A 16,621-nucleotide genomic window follows, 5' to 3' on the forward strand; every position below is an offset into this window, starting at 1 on the left:
ACACGCTGCCTGGCGCTCTCCACACAGCGGCCAGAGAAAGAGAGATAGTGAGAGAGAGAGAGAGAGAGAGAGAGAGAGAGAGAGAGAGAGAGAGAGAGAATTGCATGCCAGATGACCAGTCTCCTCCATTGTAAGCTAGTGTTCCACTAATGCTCTGCAGACACACACACACACACACAGAAGGAGGTGCACTGTACCTGTTAGCCTGGAGTTGGTGTACGGAGGTGAGAGGCTGTCATGTGATGCCATGTACTGAGACCCTTCTGCATAACTCTGGAGACACACACACACACACACACACAAGGTGAAGAATCAGAATCAGTGATTGGATGTTTCCGGGAGCAGAGAAACGTCTTCGTGACCTGAGACTTTTAACGCTACAACCTCAACTTTATGTTTCTTTCTTTAACAAGACTATCTGTACATGTAAGTTATAACAACATTATATCTATCTATATATATATATATATATACATACAACACTTTCTTAGGCGGCCTCTAGTGGTTGAAGAAGGTATGACAGAGGCAAAGGTGGAAGTCGGGTGAATTTATTTTAGAATATTTCCAGTTTTTTCCACATTGTTTATTGAAACTGACTTTGTTTATATTTAAACTGCATATGCATAATGAATAATGAACAAACACATTTCAGGGCTAACATCTCAAAAACAATGATTTGTGATAAAACCGTGTTCACAGTGAATTGGGCGTGTCTGTATTTGTTACTTGAACTGTGTCAGACACTTTTTTAACCTACCCAGGGACGACAGATGTAAATTAGCATTCTCGCAAACCCTGGAATATTTACATTTTGTTTTTTTATGCTAATGTTTATTAATGTGCTCCGTCCCTGTCACATAGAGAAAATGAGATCAATTAAATGCAACACACATTAGGTATTGATTGAAATCTGACAGAAGGACACATTGGAAAAAGTTTCTCCTCGAAGAGTAAGTGAGCTGCTGTTAAACTGCTGCAGGTCAGAGAGTTTATAACAAACAGTCCTGGTCATACTAGAAAATAAAGCAGGAGTTTTATTAAAGTGTGATGGTCGTTGTTACCTTGGAAGAACGACTTCCACTCGCCCACGATCCTGCACTCGTCCTCTCCTCCATATCTGTGGAGTGAGAGAGATTAATATAAATGAGATGAAACACACATCAGAACAGTGATGAACGTTTAAAGTTAGAAGAGTATAAAAAAATAAATAAACTTCATGTGGTGAAGGAAGTTTTAAAGATTGAAAGAAAAATACGTAGAGAGGAAACAGAAAGTGGAAAATGCATTTTCAGCTAAAAATACAGTGCGACTGCTGAGTTGCAGGAAATGTTTTGCAGAGTCAAGCTGAAAATGCATCAAAAGCATGTGATGATGTCACCAGGTCCTCGCTTCATGTCACTGCTGCACAAGCCGCCCAAAGACACTCGTTATAAAATCTAAACATTGCAGAAAAAGGGGAATATTTTTTAAAAAACGCGAAGAGATGGAGAAATGTTCTGGACAGGTCGCCGATATAGAGACAGACAACCATTCACACTTATGGACAATTTGAAGTCTCCAGTCAATCTAAGCTCAGTCTGCATGTGTTTGAACTGTGGGAGGAAGCTGGAGTATGCGGAGAAAACCAACATGGGAAAACATGCGAACTGCACACAGACAGACACACACACCGGGATTTGAACCCGGAACCTTCTTGCTACGAGGAGACACGCGTGGAGGTCGAGACATCAACAGACAGAGAGAAGGAGATCTGTGTTTTGTGCATGACAGGTGGATCAGTTCATTCAGGTCGAATGAAATGTGCAAACGCAGCTATCGCTTACACACACACACACACACACACACACACACACACACACACACACACACACACACATACATTCAGTCGTCTCATGCATTGTAATGCACAAATCTCTATTCAATAGGCTCTCCATTGTGTCTGTGTGTGTATAGCGAGCAGCTTACATTCATTGTCGAGTCATTTGGAATGTCAGCTTATCTTTGTGTGTTAGCGTGTGTGTGTGTGTGTGTGTGTGTGTGTCTGTGTGTGTGTGAGTGTGTGTAACATAAATGAACAGTTTCAGTTACAAAAAGCAAATCTTAAAGTACCTCTGGGCTACCTATTTGTGGAACGGACTAAAAGAGAAAACAATAGCATTGATGCGGGTTTAGTGAAGATTACACACAAACACTTTATGGTAAATTGGATTTCAGGAGCATGGTTTTAAAAAGAAGACACATATTCAACAGTTGTTTCTGTTGAGGACGTTCAGTGAGCAGGTGGAGTTTATCACATCTTTTTAGATGAAATGATTTGAAAAACATGATACTGGTCATTCGAAAAAGAGAATAAAGGGAAACTGCATTAAAAGTAGAGGAGGAGAATTGGATGAAAGTCGGTCCAGATGAAGGAGAAGTGGACGTGCCAGAGGGAGAAAGAGGACGAGGAGGACGGCAATTAAAGGAAGAATCCTTCGGTGTTGAAAAGTAAGAGGAGGGGAGAGATGGAGGAGAGACGGAGGAGAGAAAAATACAAGTGGGTGAGCGAGAGCTTTAAGATGTGGAGGAGGGAGAGAGAAGGAGGACAGAAGGAGGTGTCCATGTGTCCTGCACCTGATAAGGCCTCCGATTGAGGGCTATAAATTACACCAGAGAGAGAGAGAGAGAGAGAGAGAGAGAGAGAGAGAGAGTTTTACACACAAGCAGGAAAACCTGAGAGCGCACACACACACACACACACACACACACACACACACACACACACACAGTGCAGGTTATCTATCATCAGTTAATGAACTTAGACTGACAGACAGCTCCATGTCTCTCACACTGATCCTATTAAGACCTGCCTGACACAAAACAGACTCCTATTAATACAGTTAGCCTCAGTGTGTGTGTGTGTGTGTGTGTGTGTGTGTGTGTGTGTGTGTGTGTGATCACCGAGGACAAAAACAGGCCTGTGCCCGAGCTTGACCATTGAGCCGCTCTTTGTATTATTTAAAACTAGAAAATTGTTTGCGTACGTGCCTGCATGCGCCTGTGTGTGTGTGTGTGTGTGTGTGTGTGTGTTCTATAGCGTCTCCTGATCCTGCTCAGATTTCTATTCTTAATTATTTCTTCAAATCAAACACTCAAACATTTCTTACTGAATAAAAATAAAATCTTTGTTCTGAAAGAAAATCCTCGTCAGAAGTCGACACATGTTCCTCGGCTCTGGATAAAGACCCAGTGAGACGTGGCAGATAAATCTCAATAATGGTGAAAAATAAAAGCAGCTCTTAGTGAGCGCTGATATAAAACACATGAAAGAGAGACCTCCACTTTAACTGAGGCTTCTCTGAAGACTCCTTCTCAGCCAAACTCTGCAGCGTAATCAAACCGTTTTACATCGTCCCAACTGGGGGCGTTTCAGACACCACGTCTCCCATGGTAACGGCCGTCGCCATAATCTCCGTTAACAGACTTGAAGACAAAGTTTATTGGAAACGACTGGAGACGTGAGATCTGCTCCTCCTGTCGGAAAATCAAACCAACGTATCCCGTCTCTGTTTTTGCTGTGAAGATTCCTGTTGGTTGGAAACAAGTGGACGACGCCATAGGAAGCCAAAACGTCTCGTTCCCCCTTAAAACAATCGTCTTTTTAGGATCAATGAAGTCCAACATTTTGGGCCTGATATTTGAATTGAATTTCCCTGTTTAGAGGAAGAGGAAGTAAAGAAAGGAAACAGAGGAACAACAAGATGTGGAGACGGAGAGAGGGGGGACAAGAAGGACAAAAAAAAAGTTGGGTTGTGTACAAATAAATAAAACCTCGATGAATAAATAGTCAAATGTGAAGAAATGTACGACAACAGACGTCACGAGAGACGACGGAAACACAAACATCTAATTCAGTCGTTTTCTATGATGCAAAGTCAAGCTCCCTGTACTTCACTGGACCGGAGTCATGTTATCCTGGGTTATCACACACACACACACACACACACACACACACACACACACACACACACACACACACACACACACACACTCACTCAAACTAAAATCAGACAGTAAGAATTAAGAGTCAGATTACGTTTCTGTATCTTCTCCTTTAAAGCTGCTTAAACTGTCTAACACCGTCAATCCCGCTGTGTGTGTGTGAGAGTGTGTGTGTGTGTGAGAGTGTGTGTGTGTGTGTGTGTGTGTGTGTGTGTGAGTGATCACGGCAGGACAACCACAGGAAGTGATGTGATGATCACATTCAGGAAGTCGACCACGTCCTGTTTTGTTACTTGATTCATGCTTTCTCTCGTCACCTCCATCCTTTCCTTCCCTCGCTTCCTTCTTCTCCTCCCCTTACTTATTCCTCCCTTCTTTATCATCTCCCCTTCTGTCCCTCATCCTCTTCTATTTCTTCTCCTTCTTTTACTTCTCTTGTTGCTGTTAAATCTTTCTTCCTCTTTCCTGTTGTGATCTCTTCCACCTGTCCATCCTTCCCTCATTCCTAATTCCTTATTCAGTTTCTCTCCTTTACTCTTTCATTCTTCCCCTACTTTCGCCTCCCTCCTCTCCTTCTTCTCTTTTCTCTTTCACCTCCTCCTTTCTTTCCTGCTCCATCACCTTTCACTCCTCACTTTGATTATTTCCACCTCTCTCTCTCTCTCTCTCTCATTCTCTTAACCCTTCCTTCTTTCCATCCCTTCTTTCTTTGCTGGTTTAAATGGCAGAGGAGCCTTTGAGCAAGGCACCGCGACAGACGGCGTCTACGTCTGAACCCAGACCCACGAAGCTTCTCCCTCCCGTCTCCGTGGTTACGAAGCAGTTGGAGATGAGCATGGAGATGCCACATCGATTGACATCTTGTTACCATAGTAACGAGGAGAGAGGACAAGTATGACCGTCATCGAGGAGAACAAACAACCGTGACATGGTTTGAATGGAGGGAGGACAGAACTCCGTCCATCACGTGGTTAGTATTGATCAGTGTTGATCCGTTTCCATTGATTAGAAAAAGATTTATAGTGATTTATGAAAACAGATTATGGTTGAATTATAGAATGTAAAGTCTCAGACACTCTGTTACAAGATGATGAGGACATTTCTCTTTACAACAATGTTTTACTCTCTAGTATCAGTGACAAGGTTCTATTATAAAACACTTTTAATACGTGAGAACACTGACACTGATACTTGAGTACAAACGGATATTGTAAGAAAATAATGATAAAAATCTTCAAATGAAGTTTAAATGAAGTTCTACTGGTGAAGATATAATCCTGGTGGCGTCAGTTTCCTTTCAAACGTGTGTTATTCGCTTTTGAAAGGTTTATGAAGAAAAGATGTAAAGTACGAGCAGCAGAAACATTTTCTAATTAAAAAATATGCAAAGTTTTTATCTAGTTTGGTCGGATCTCACTTATCAAGTGGCCCTGGAGAACTTTGGCTTCTGTTGCAGAACGAAAAAAATGGGTAACATTAAAAAAAACATGTGTTTGTCAGACGCAGGAAAAGAAAAGTGTATTAATTTGCTGTCGTCAAAATTCAGATCTTTTTTTTTTTGCATAAAGATCAGTTCTCCTAAACTCCGGCCCAGATGTTGGAGCAGTGAACAGGATCCACGCTGTCGTTTCCTCCAAAACATATTTGACAAAGAAAATTTACAGCATGAAGAAAAACACGAGTCGTTCTCGAACCTTTAAGCTACTTCAGAAAAAATTTACGGAGGAAATCGGAGTTCAGAAGGTTAATGACAAGAATTTCATTCATGTTTCTGTCTCACACACGTTCAGTCAGTAACAGACACACACACACACACACACACACACACACACACACACACACACACTGAGCCCAGCATTTCCTGTCATTAGGCAGCAGAGCCTGCTATAATTAGAACATCTGGACTCAAGTAAGTTTAGTGCCAGTGCCCTCACACACACACACACACACACACACACACACACACACACACACACACACACACGGGCAAACATCTGCACACCATACAACCACACATAGTCATGGCAACACACACACACACACACACACACACAGAGCAAAAAGTGTACATGTTTTAAATTTCAATCGCTCGTGTCTTTCTCTCACCATTTTTTTTATCTGCTGTTTTGTTTAAAAAAGCACATTAAAGCAAGAAAACAAACAACAGCTTGGAGAGCTAATGGCACGCTAAATGAAGAGAGGAAGAACCGCTCGCGTCGACGGAGGGAAAGTGAGAAAGGGAAGGGGGGGGGGGGGGGGGGGGGGGGGCAGAAAAAGTAAGAGAGAAAAAACATTAGCAAGTTCAAACATGGCTTTCTTGAATCAGCCGTGTTGTGTGTGTTTTAAAGACGGCCGAGCTCGGAGCCCACAGATGCCTTTCCAAGAAGAGAGATTAATATTGATAATAAGAAGGCTGGTCCTTTTTGTTTGGTTTTGTTTTGTTGGTTTTTTTTCTCCTCGTCTCTGTGGTGGAGGAAGAATAAGCGGCGCGGGCGATTCCTTTGACAAACCCCCTCGTCTCTCCGCACAGGCCCATGTGAAGCCGAGCCAACTGTGGCTTAGATCTCTGCACACCATCACAACCAGAGGAACAAAAGGAAACTCCAAAAAAAAAAATAATAATAATGTGTGCAAAGTGGTCGGAAGCTAAAAAGCGTCAGAGTTAGCAGAACTTCTATAAAGACTCAGTGAGAACAACGCAGATGAAGGCTGACTGCAAACTGGTTATGAGCAGGAAACAAAAAGAGGAAAGTGGGTTCTTGAAGTGGTCAGTGATTTAATAACCACACGATCGTAGAGTAACGACTGAACGGTTCACGTTTCAGGAGCTGGAACCCAAAACCATCTGGAATCGAAGCAAATGGAATGAACTGTATTACTATAGAGATTTTACACATCGACAATAAAAGTGATTCACAAAGTCACGCAGACAGGAGGAGACGGGGATTGAACCACAGAGCTTCTCGAGCTCCTGAGCCACAGTGGCCCGGCACAGCTCACTGTCATTACTCTGCCACAACAATATGACCACGCGCCACATTTAAAACACGTTCGACCAAATCTAAAGGTCAGGGCGAATCACCTGACGAGTCCGGAGATGTCAAACCAAATAAAGTAAATGAAGATGGATGAGGCGGCTCCACTTCCTCCATTTAAAAACAAAGGCTTCACCATCTCAGATAAGGCTTTCCTCCGTCTTGAACTTTTGATTTCATAGATAACAATATAAAATAAAATAAACGTTATCACGTGAGCTTCTCTCTAGAGACGGAGAAAACAACCTGAGGTATTTAAAAGGTGTAAACATGGACTGTAAATAAAAATAGACAACAGGTGTCCTGTGGCGTCAGGATCCCACTCATACATGTAAAGAGTCAGGCGTGTTGAAGCTCGCCTCGAGAATCGTTCACTATTCTGAGCTGTTTATCAGCTCGGCCCTTGATGTGCAAAGTCCTTTAGTCTCGGAGGGGGTTGTGTTCAGACACATGCTAGTTGTATGTTAAAGTCAGGTGACAGTAAAACTATAGCCGCCGTCACAGCACGAACATTTTAAGATCTTTTCACCGCGGAACAAGAAAACTTCAAATGCTAAAACAAGAGACACATCTCCCTCAAGGCAAACACCTGTGTCGTGTTTTGTCTTCCTCTGACCTCACCCGAGTTTTCTCTGCGAACTCTCGGATGAGAGGCACAGACAGAAGAACGAGTGGTGAGACGCAGAGAGAAGCAGACAAGTGTTTCTGAGTTTTAGTCAAAGTGAGTCTCTGGGTAGGTTTGAGCTTGACAAGTCAATTAAGTCCTTTTTCTCTCTGAGGAGGTTTTGTGTTTGTTGGCTTCATAAAACTCTCCCTCTCTCCCTCCTTCTCTCCCCCTCTCTCTCTCCCCCTCTCTCTCGTAGACACCTGCCAGCTGACGCAAGTGGAGGGACGAGAGAGAGGAACTGGAGGAGGTCCAGGGGGCTTGATGAGCAGAAGTGAAATGGTCTCTCAACAAGTGCAGGGAAGCCGAGAAAGTAAATCATGAAACAGTTGTGCCGAGTTAAACAAGCTCAGAGTATTGTACCTTGACATCTGCTTTTAATTAGCGAGGTAAATAGAAAACGGAGCTCCGTCTTGTTTTCTCCCTTTTCTTCTACCAGCGACGGCAAAGTGGCTAATTCCTCCCTCCGCTGCTTCCGCTGTCAACACCAGAGCAGGTGGATCCCGACTCAAACCTGTCTCGCCGTACCGGAGACAAGGAGAAATGGCTGATAATTCAAAGCGGACAGAGACTCAGGTGACGTGATGTTCGGTCAGGAAGTTGTTAACTAGAATGAAATTATAAAATCTAAACAGCTCAGACAGAGTAGGTGTGGCCTCTAATGAAATTTAAAGACGAGGCGTTGAGCGTAAATGTGACTTCTGAGTGTCACACGTGTTCCTCCTGCATCACACCTTCATCTGATTTCATTAACACTAAAAACAACCTTTCCTCCCTTTATTCCTCCTCTTCTCTTTATTCTCCTCCTGACTCACCCCCCCCCCACCTCCGCCGCCCTCCCTCTCCCCTCATCTCTCCACTTTCTTTCTTCTTCCCTTTTATCTTCCGCCTCTTCCTCGCTCTTTCATGGCGTCCTGTTGTCAAGTGTAAACATGACTGAGCGCCGAGCCAGAGGGGTTCGACTCCTATCAGCCCTTCCTCTCTCACTCTCGTCCTCCAGTCACGCCCCTCCCGCTGATACCACCGAGGAACCGGGCGAGCTTTACTCCAAAATAAGAAATCAGCCGCTGGAAAGTGTGACAAGTGCGTTACAGAAACAAACAGCAGAGGAATCTGAGGATCTGCAGCTTTTTAAAAAAAAAAAGGAAAGTGGGGAAAAGCCTCAAACTGCAGCTGAATTTAAGATATTCTGAAAACAGAAAGTGTTATTTATCCTCTTTTAGCTCATCGCTCTGGTTTGATGGGATCATTCGCTGTATGTTTCAATCCTCTCATCACCCGACCTCATGAAGCATCTCACCCACACAACGACCTCTTCTAGTGTCGGTTAGTTATGAAGATGGTGGAACATGAATCTGGGATACTGTGGCTTGATTCTTGTTGGAAATATAAATGTGTCGTCTTTCTTAATTTACAGTTGACGTGTCCAAGGTGTTTGTGTGTTTCAGCTCGACTGCAGCTTCACTACAAAACTTACGTCTTCGTAAAACCCGATGTGATTTTAATCTACAATTACAATTTTATTTTCTCAGCTTCGGGACACTGTTGAGTTTCCCTGCTGCTGAAAATAAACAGTGAGCTGTTGGACTGGAGCAGCAGTGAGACGCTGTCCTGTAAATGTTCTGCTGCTGCAGCCACAGTCTGACATGATGAATTTGGGCGTAGTGAATCTTTGCGGTTGGGATGGGATTAAAAATAGCTGCACACACACACACACACACACACACACACACACACACACACACACACACACACACACACACACACCATGCACCTGTACAGGAAGAGCCCCTTGCATTAGTTATGTAGCAGTTGGTTTGTGGCGGTGATGGGGAAGTGAGAGCGAGGCTCAGGTGAATTCCATCAGATCTGCTCCAACTCACTAATAATAGATGACCACTGAAACCAACACGGCATTAGCAGCCATTTACTGAGAAATCACTCACACAGTCAGTGTGAAGAAACACAGCCGACGACCTGCACACACACGAACCACCGGATGCGTTACCTCCACCGAGGAGACTGTCGTTGTTTGTTCGTTAGATTTTAAACTGAACTAGTCTGTGACATGCTGCGCAGTGAAATCAGCTTGTTGTGGTTTGGTCCAGCAGGTAACAGCCGTGTAGGAACGACACAAACCCTAGAAAGTAACCACAGCTCAGTGAGTCAGTAAACTGAAAACTCCACATCACCAAACAGGAGGACAGCACGGCGTCCCAGCGTCTTGCTCAAGGACACTCTGACAGGAGGAAGATGGATGCTGATGGACGTAGAGGGCGAGCCGGGGAATCATACCTGTGACCTTCCATTCCCAAAACAGTTTATCTAGCAGCAGGTTATCAGTGACCAGGCGGCCGCCTGCGCCACAGAGACACAACGAGGGGGACGGATTGTCCATCACAGCGTCCACAGTCTGAGGGGACATGTTTTCTATCGTTTACTTTGTTTGACTAACGAAAATATTAAATTTAACGTAAACCCAGAAAGAGTTTCTTTGATAAACGATTAATTAAACATCACATGACAACAGAGCGCACGTACACACACACACACACACACACACACACACACACACACACACACACACACACAAACACACGGACACACACGGACACACACACACACACACACACACAGACACTGATTATAAGTGAGACTGAAACTAATGTGTTTGTTTCTCGTTTCCAGTAATTATTTAGAGGTCTGTCAACACAGACTTGAGGAGAGAGATGCTGCACCTCCTCCTCCGCCTCCTCCTCTCCTCCTGCACGTCCACAAATATGTGTACGCACCAACATTCCACCACATGTGATAGTTGATTTCCTCGTGATGATAAGTTTTATTTTGGACCCTGGCAGCTGAGATTTACTGAGATGTTGGATTAACTTTTGGTTCTTTCCTATAAATATAAATATTTCTGCATCATCTCTTTCTGTTTTTTTTTTTATTTTTTTATCACCAGGAGGTTCTTTGTAAAATGAAGTCATTATCATTGTTCCATAATCAAATTGAATAAAAATCTAATTGGAAACAAGATGATGATAATAATTTATGATTAAATACAGATGAGTTCAGTGTTTGTTCGTGATTAGTGTTAGTTAATGCTGAGAAGATAAAGGTAAAACCCCCTTATTTAATATGCAGATTCCCCTGACGAGGCTGTTACCAACGGCGACCGTTAGCGCCGACTGGGGAGAGGTGCATCGTGGGATTGCCACCTGGATGGCACCTCCTTTTCTGGAAACGAGGAGTGAGAAGCTGTTAACGAGTTAGCATGTCTGCATGGGTGCAAGGCTGCAGGGAGGCACACGCAAGCACACAATGAGACACACACTGACACACAACCAGCATGAGACGCACACGCTCCGATCAAAATGGCAAAGAACACCCACCCAGGAGAAACAACACACACACGCGCGCACACACACACACACACACACACACACACACACACACACACACACACACACACACGCACACACACACACACACAGAAATGCTCTGTCTCTCTCCACTTGTTGATTGGATTTCTGCAGAAGAAGAAGAAGAGTGCGTTCACTTCCATCGCTGCATTCAGGGACATTTCTAAAGTCGGATGTCCTGATGTCGGATGTGTACATTGAAGGATTTTTTTTTTTACCCAGAATCCCTGTGGGTTGAACAGGATGTTCATCCAATCAGACCCAGTGGCTGCTGAAGGGATTCATGAATGAAACTCAGGATTCAAGATGTCCCGAACTGGAGCTCCGCTTTCAACAAAAAGCTCCCGGATGGACGACACTCCACACGAGTTCCTGTATAAAGTCACTTTCCACAGAATCAAGCTCCGACCTACGGACGTGAAAGATTACTCGTGGACTCAGTTTGGATTAAAACTTAGTCTGCGTCTCCATTTAAATTCTCAAACCCATCTTCATCCTCTGAATGCTAGATACATTGACAGGAGATTATAAGTTAACTCGCTAATCAAACAGATCACGGTGAGAACAACTAACGTTAACACAACTTTTGATTTCGAGCAGTAAAACTCTGGAGCCTCTCGATGAGCGAAACAACGAACTGCAGATAGAACTGTGGGACCTCTCACTGGTCTCAGGTCAGCAGCTCGATGACGCTGAAGAAACCAGGCTGCAGCTTCAGAAGCAGCCACGAGACGACTACGGCCAGAAACCATAAGTTACGAGCTTTCATTTTGAAACAGCAGATTTAGAAGGTAACCTGTGACGAGTGGCATCTGTCTGGTGTTAAAAAGTCTCTTTGCCAGTTTGTCTGTTTTTCTCATGTTCTTTATTTGCCTCTGTGACGCCCCCTCCACACCTCCATCTCTCTCATTCTCTCCCTCCGTCTCTCCCTCTCTCTCTATCTGAATAGTTAATCATGCTCTGTTTTTGCCTTATTAAGACTTAATGCGGAGAACAACAGCTCTGGTTTAAATCAGCGGCTGTGACTCAAATCAATAAATAAAAACCAGTCTCATCTCTCTCTCTCTCTCTTTCTGTCACTCTCTCACTCTCTCTCTTCCAGCCCTTCGTGTTTGATGCAGAAACTCTATCCCATGTCTTTCACTAACTACATTAGAGAGCAATTACAGCTTAATGGCTGTCGAGAGCCATTATCAGCGTTCATCTAACCTTTGAATATTTCAATTTAATACAGCTTTAATATGAGAAATTTAATGGAGAGAGAAAGAGAGACCGTTTTCTCCTCTTTTTTCATTCCTTACTATGACACTTCTTTCTCTCTCCGCTATTCTTGATTTCCTCTTCATCCCCTCGTCCTGCTCCTCCTTCCTCACCCCTCCATCCATCCACCTGTTGGTTTTTTTCATGTAAACTTTTGAATTTGACAATTTGCCATGGCAGAAGTAAAGAGAGGGCGTGTGCCGTCTCTCCCCGGACGTTTTGTGCGCGTTACCGTCAAGAAGTGGAAAAAACAAGGTGAAAGAGAGACGACCACATCTTTCTCACTTTCCAATTCAGTTGTTCCTCATTTTCTCTGATCGCCCCTTAAAAAACCCCTGCAGGACCCCCGGGATGTCCTGAAAACCCCAAATCTCTAAAGACAACCATGTGACAGAAGCTAAACAGAGACTTCTTGAGAATGGAAACTTCTACAGCTTCAGCCTCGTGGGCGGATTCCTCCCACATGACATGCGGGTTGACTGTGACCTGACCATAGGTGTGAGCGTGAGGGTAAATGGTTGTTCGTCTGTGTGATGGGTTTGCAATGTGTCCAGGGTGAACTAACGCCCAATGCCCCCCCCCCCACTGCGTCCCTCAGAGGACGAGCGGGACAGATAATGGTCGGATGGATGGATTCATCTTGTGACTTGTTCCGCCTGATTTCTAACTGAGCCAGATTGAATATCTGGACGTGTCCGGGACAGCTACACCCGATCAGAGCACAGGAAGCTGCACCTCAGCACGAACAATAATGCGTCAAACTCCGAAACTCTGACGCGTCCATTTCCCACAATGCACCACGATTTACCACCTCCGACAACTTTAAATCTCCAGACACCAGGTTTATAACTCAGTCTGTAAAATTGGGTCTCAATCTGAGCAGTTGGTGAAAAAAAGGCTTAAAAATGCTGTTTTCATTCATTTGTGTTCACAACATTCTCGCTGTTTTTCCTCCACACACACACACACACACAGTTACACAACCCACGAGACAGTGTTCCAGTGGTGTAATGACAAAACACCCCCACACTCTGAGGACGACACAGTTTAGTGTGTCTAACTCTGCAGAGAGAATCGGCAGAGTGAGAATGCAGCTTGTTAAGGAAACAGGTAAACATTTTCACTGCTAATTTGCTGCAGTTTGTTTTGCCATCAGGCCAATTTGTATTGTTGCAAACCGAACGCCACATCCTCGCACAGATGAGAATTCACAAAGTGTGGCTGAAAACAGCAGCAATCCAATTAATTCACACTTAACATGCGACACGTGTGTGCGTGAGAGTTTTTCATCCTCCGAGAGCCTGCTGGTATTTCACTGGGCTGCAGTTATTTTAAAAATATCCACGGCGAGAAAAGTGCTGCAGAGATAATCCCCAGGACGGTGTTTTTGTTGCGATTGCTGGTAAAACAGTGTCGTGCGGAGGTATGAGGCAAACTGAGAACACGGTGTCGATCCCAGTCCTCACATTAACCCCAGTCAACCGGAGCCCTCCGGGGTTTTCACTCTGGATTTATGTGACGATTACAAACACGTAAAAATATTTTAAATGATTTCTGGAAAAATCGTGTCTGAACAGATTAATTCAAATAATAATATCACCAGCTCTCTGGTTCCCCACGGGAGAGGAATTCTAGACTGTAAACAAAGATGGGTCAGTCCATCCCGCCTCCTCCGTGTTAGCAGATGGGACATCGACTAAACCAAAAATATAGGTAGACGTTGAATAAATGTTTGTTATTGATATAAAAACAGGAAGTCATGATGAGACTGCCTCGTGATTGGTCAAGTCTGTGTATCAGTGATACTGCGGATGGTGGGAGGGAGTGTACACGTGTTTATTTAAAGTCTATGAGTTTAACTCAAATTGTTTTTCACGACTGTGAGATGATGAGATGATTTTTCCTGATGCTTGTAAAAAATAAGCCAACAACATAATAATAATAACTGTTCAAAATAAAAAGCATGACCTTCAGAGCAGAAGCTAAAGAACCACTTCTCTGACACAGAGAGGCCTCAGTCACACCGGGAGTCTCCCACATGATTCAAGTTTCCAAACAGAAACCGTGCAGCAGCAGAGCAGCGAGCACGCCACGCTCAGGAGGGGGAGGAGGTCGGTTTACAATAAGTGCAAGTGCATTGGCAAGGTCTGTCACACAGACGGGGAATAGTTAGTTAATCAAACGCAGACACTGAAATGCACGCATGCACACACACACACACACACACACACACACTCGGTAGGGTCTATGCTAAAAATGGTCCTCACAAAGGTATAAGTACAAGAGCCCCGCACACACACACACAAACACACACACCAGGGACTCCAGAGGTTTTAAGGGACCAGATGTCAGAGTGCAAAGTGTGACACTTGACTAAGAACAGGCCTGTGTGTGTGTGTGTGTGTGTGGTCAAAAACCATTGCACTCTATAACTGCATTGATCTCAAGAAAACACCCACACCTACTTGTGCACACACACACACACACACACACACACACACACACACACACACACACACACACACACTAAAGTGAAGGCTTCCCCCTTTGAAAACCACATAATACATGTCTGGGCACGCAGGAAGGAGAGCTCCGCTGCTCCCTCTAAACACATTAAAGCACGTCCGTGTGTGTGTGTGTGTGTGTGTGTGTGTGTGTGTGAGTGTGAGACAACAGCAGCAATCTGAAGACAAAACTGAATTAAGTTGAAAGCACAGCGCTGGTCTTCCTGAAGGTTTTCAGCTGAGCCCTGGATCACCAGCGTTGCACGTAGAGTGTGTGTTCGTGAAGACACACACTGTGAAATGTAAACCATCCAAACACGCATCTCCAGTGACACTACGAGTTCAGCTGACAGCGTCTTTGTGCCGTTAACATGTGTGATACACGACCAGAGGACGCAAAAACCTCAGCTCACACTCTAGGTGGCTCAATCATTTCTCATAATATACAGACCACACGCTACACGCTACACGCTACGGGATAAGGGATGATGTACATACACTTTTCTGCAGAACACTGAGTGACAGGAAACAGGATGAACACCAAGATAAAAACGACGAAGGAAGATGAAGAGTAAATGACTCAGATCAGGGGTTGGACCCAAAGTGAAAAACTTTGATTTGCAACAAACATCATATGCAAATAAAAAAGAGCAAGAGAGGAAAAGGTTTGACAACATTTTTTTTTTTTTTTTTTTTACTTCACGCTTGGTTTCAGGACGTTTCTGCTAAAAACAAAGAAAAGAAACGAAATGTTTGATCAAATTTGACACATTTTATATAAATAAAAGGGAAAATGAAGAATAAACGAATCTTCAAAAACAAATTCTCTAAAGTTGATTTGAGGAGAATGTTTTTCCAAACGGACGGTGTTACCACAGAACAGGGTTGCAGTTTGAGTGTGTGTGTGTGTGTGTGTGTGTGTGTGTGTGTGTGTGTGTGTGTCTGTCAGACTCTATAAATGCAGTCATTATGTTAACAGAGAACAGAACCTGCTGCTTCACATTTCACATTATTACTGTTAAGAGAACCACTGCCTGGTCTACACACACACACACACACACACACACGCATGCACATGCACGACCAAGCACACACACACACATGCTTACAAACACACACACAGGAAAATACAAACGTCCATGCTGAACAAAAGCTGCATTCATTTAGCTCTCTCTCTCTCTCTCTCTCTCTCTCTCTCTCTCTCTCTCTCTCTCTCTCTCTCTCTCTCACACACACACACACACAGAGAATCAGAATGGAAGAAGTAAGATTCTTATTTCTTATATTTGACTTGAGGAGATTTTAATGAAAAAAAAAAAAAACTGAGTTCAGAGCCCACACTGGTTCTGAGGAAATGTTATGTTGTCAATAGAAAGTAACGCGTTGTGAAGCGTAACTGCGTCACAGTTCACAGCCTCGCATGAGGCTCAGGGCTGCAGCTGCATCACACACACACACACACACACACACACACACACACACACACACACACACACACACATTGCAGGAATGCATGTATGTAAAATACACAATGTTCCAGGAGTCGACCGATTATCAGCAAAGATATTCAGGATTTTTACAGATAAAATAAGATAATTAAAAAATGTGCCACTGATGCAGCCACCTCTTCCAGACCTGCACATTTTCATGAGATCTTCCCTGAACGTTCCCCACATGTTCCTGCTGTGAACGAGTGTGACCCGGACAATCTGCTGCTTCACAGGACAAACTCCAGAAAGGACAGTTTCTGGAGTT

The 16,621-nt window shown here is 43.9% G+C and overlaps 1 protein-coding gene and 1 long non-coding RNA gene across 16 annotated transcripts in view; one reads left to right on the top strand and one right to left on the bottom strand.

The window, feature by feature from the left end:
* Nucleotides 1-16,621, bottom strand: part of LOC109641048 (transcription factor 4) — a 144,110-nt gene that overhangs the window by 105,869 nt on the left and 21,620 nt on the right. For all 15 annotated transcript variants that reach the window (XM_069513660.1, XM_069513659.1, XM_069513663.1 and 12 more), the window contains 2 exons: nt 1,062-1,117; nt 198-273 (listed from right to left, as the gene is read on the bottom strand). In XM_069513660.1, coding sequence (XP_069369761.1) covers nt 198-273; nt 1,062-1,117 — 132 coding nt within the window. The remainder of the gene's footprint in view (nt 1-197; nt 274-1,061; nt 1,118-16,621) is intronic.
* On the top strand, nt 4,265-10,714 carry LOC138405393 (uncharacterized). The gene is made up of 4 exons (XR_011239126.1): nt 4,265-4,951; nt 7,880-7,993; nt 8,120-8,256; nt 9,792-10,714. It is a non-coding gene; the product is annotated as an uncharacterized lncRNA (long non-coding RNA).

The sequence above is a fragment of the Paralichthys olivaceus genome, chromosome 18 (genome assembly GCF_024713975.1).
Source record: "Paralichthys olivaceus isolate ysfri-2021 chromosome 18, ASM2471397v2, whole genome shotgun sequence".
Taxonomy (NCBI): domain Eukaryota; kingdom Metazoa; phylum Chordata; class Actinopteri; order Pleuronectiformes; family Paralichthyidae; genus Paralichthys; species Paralichthys olivaceus.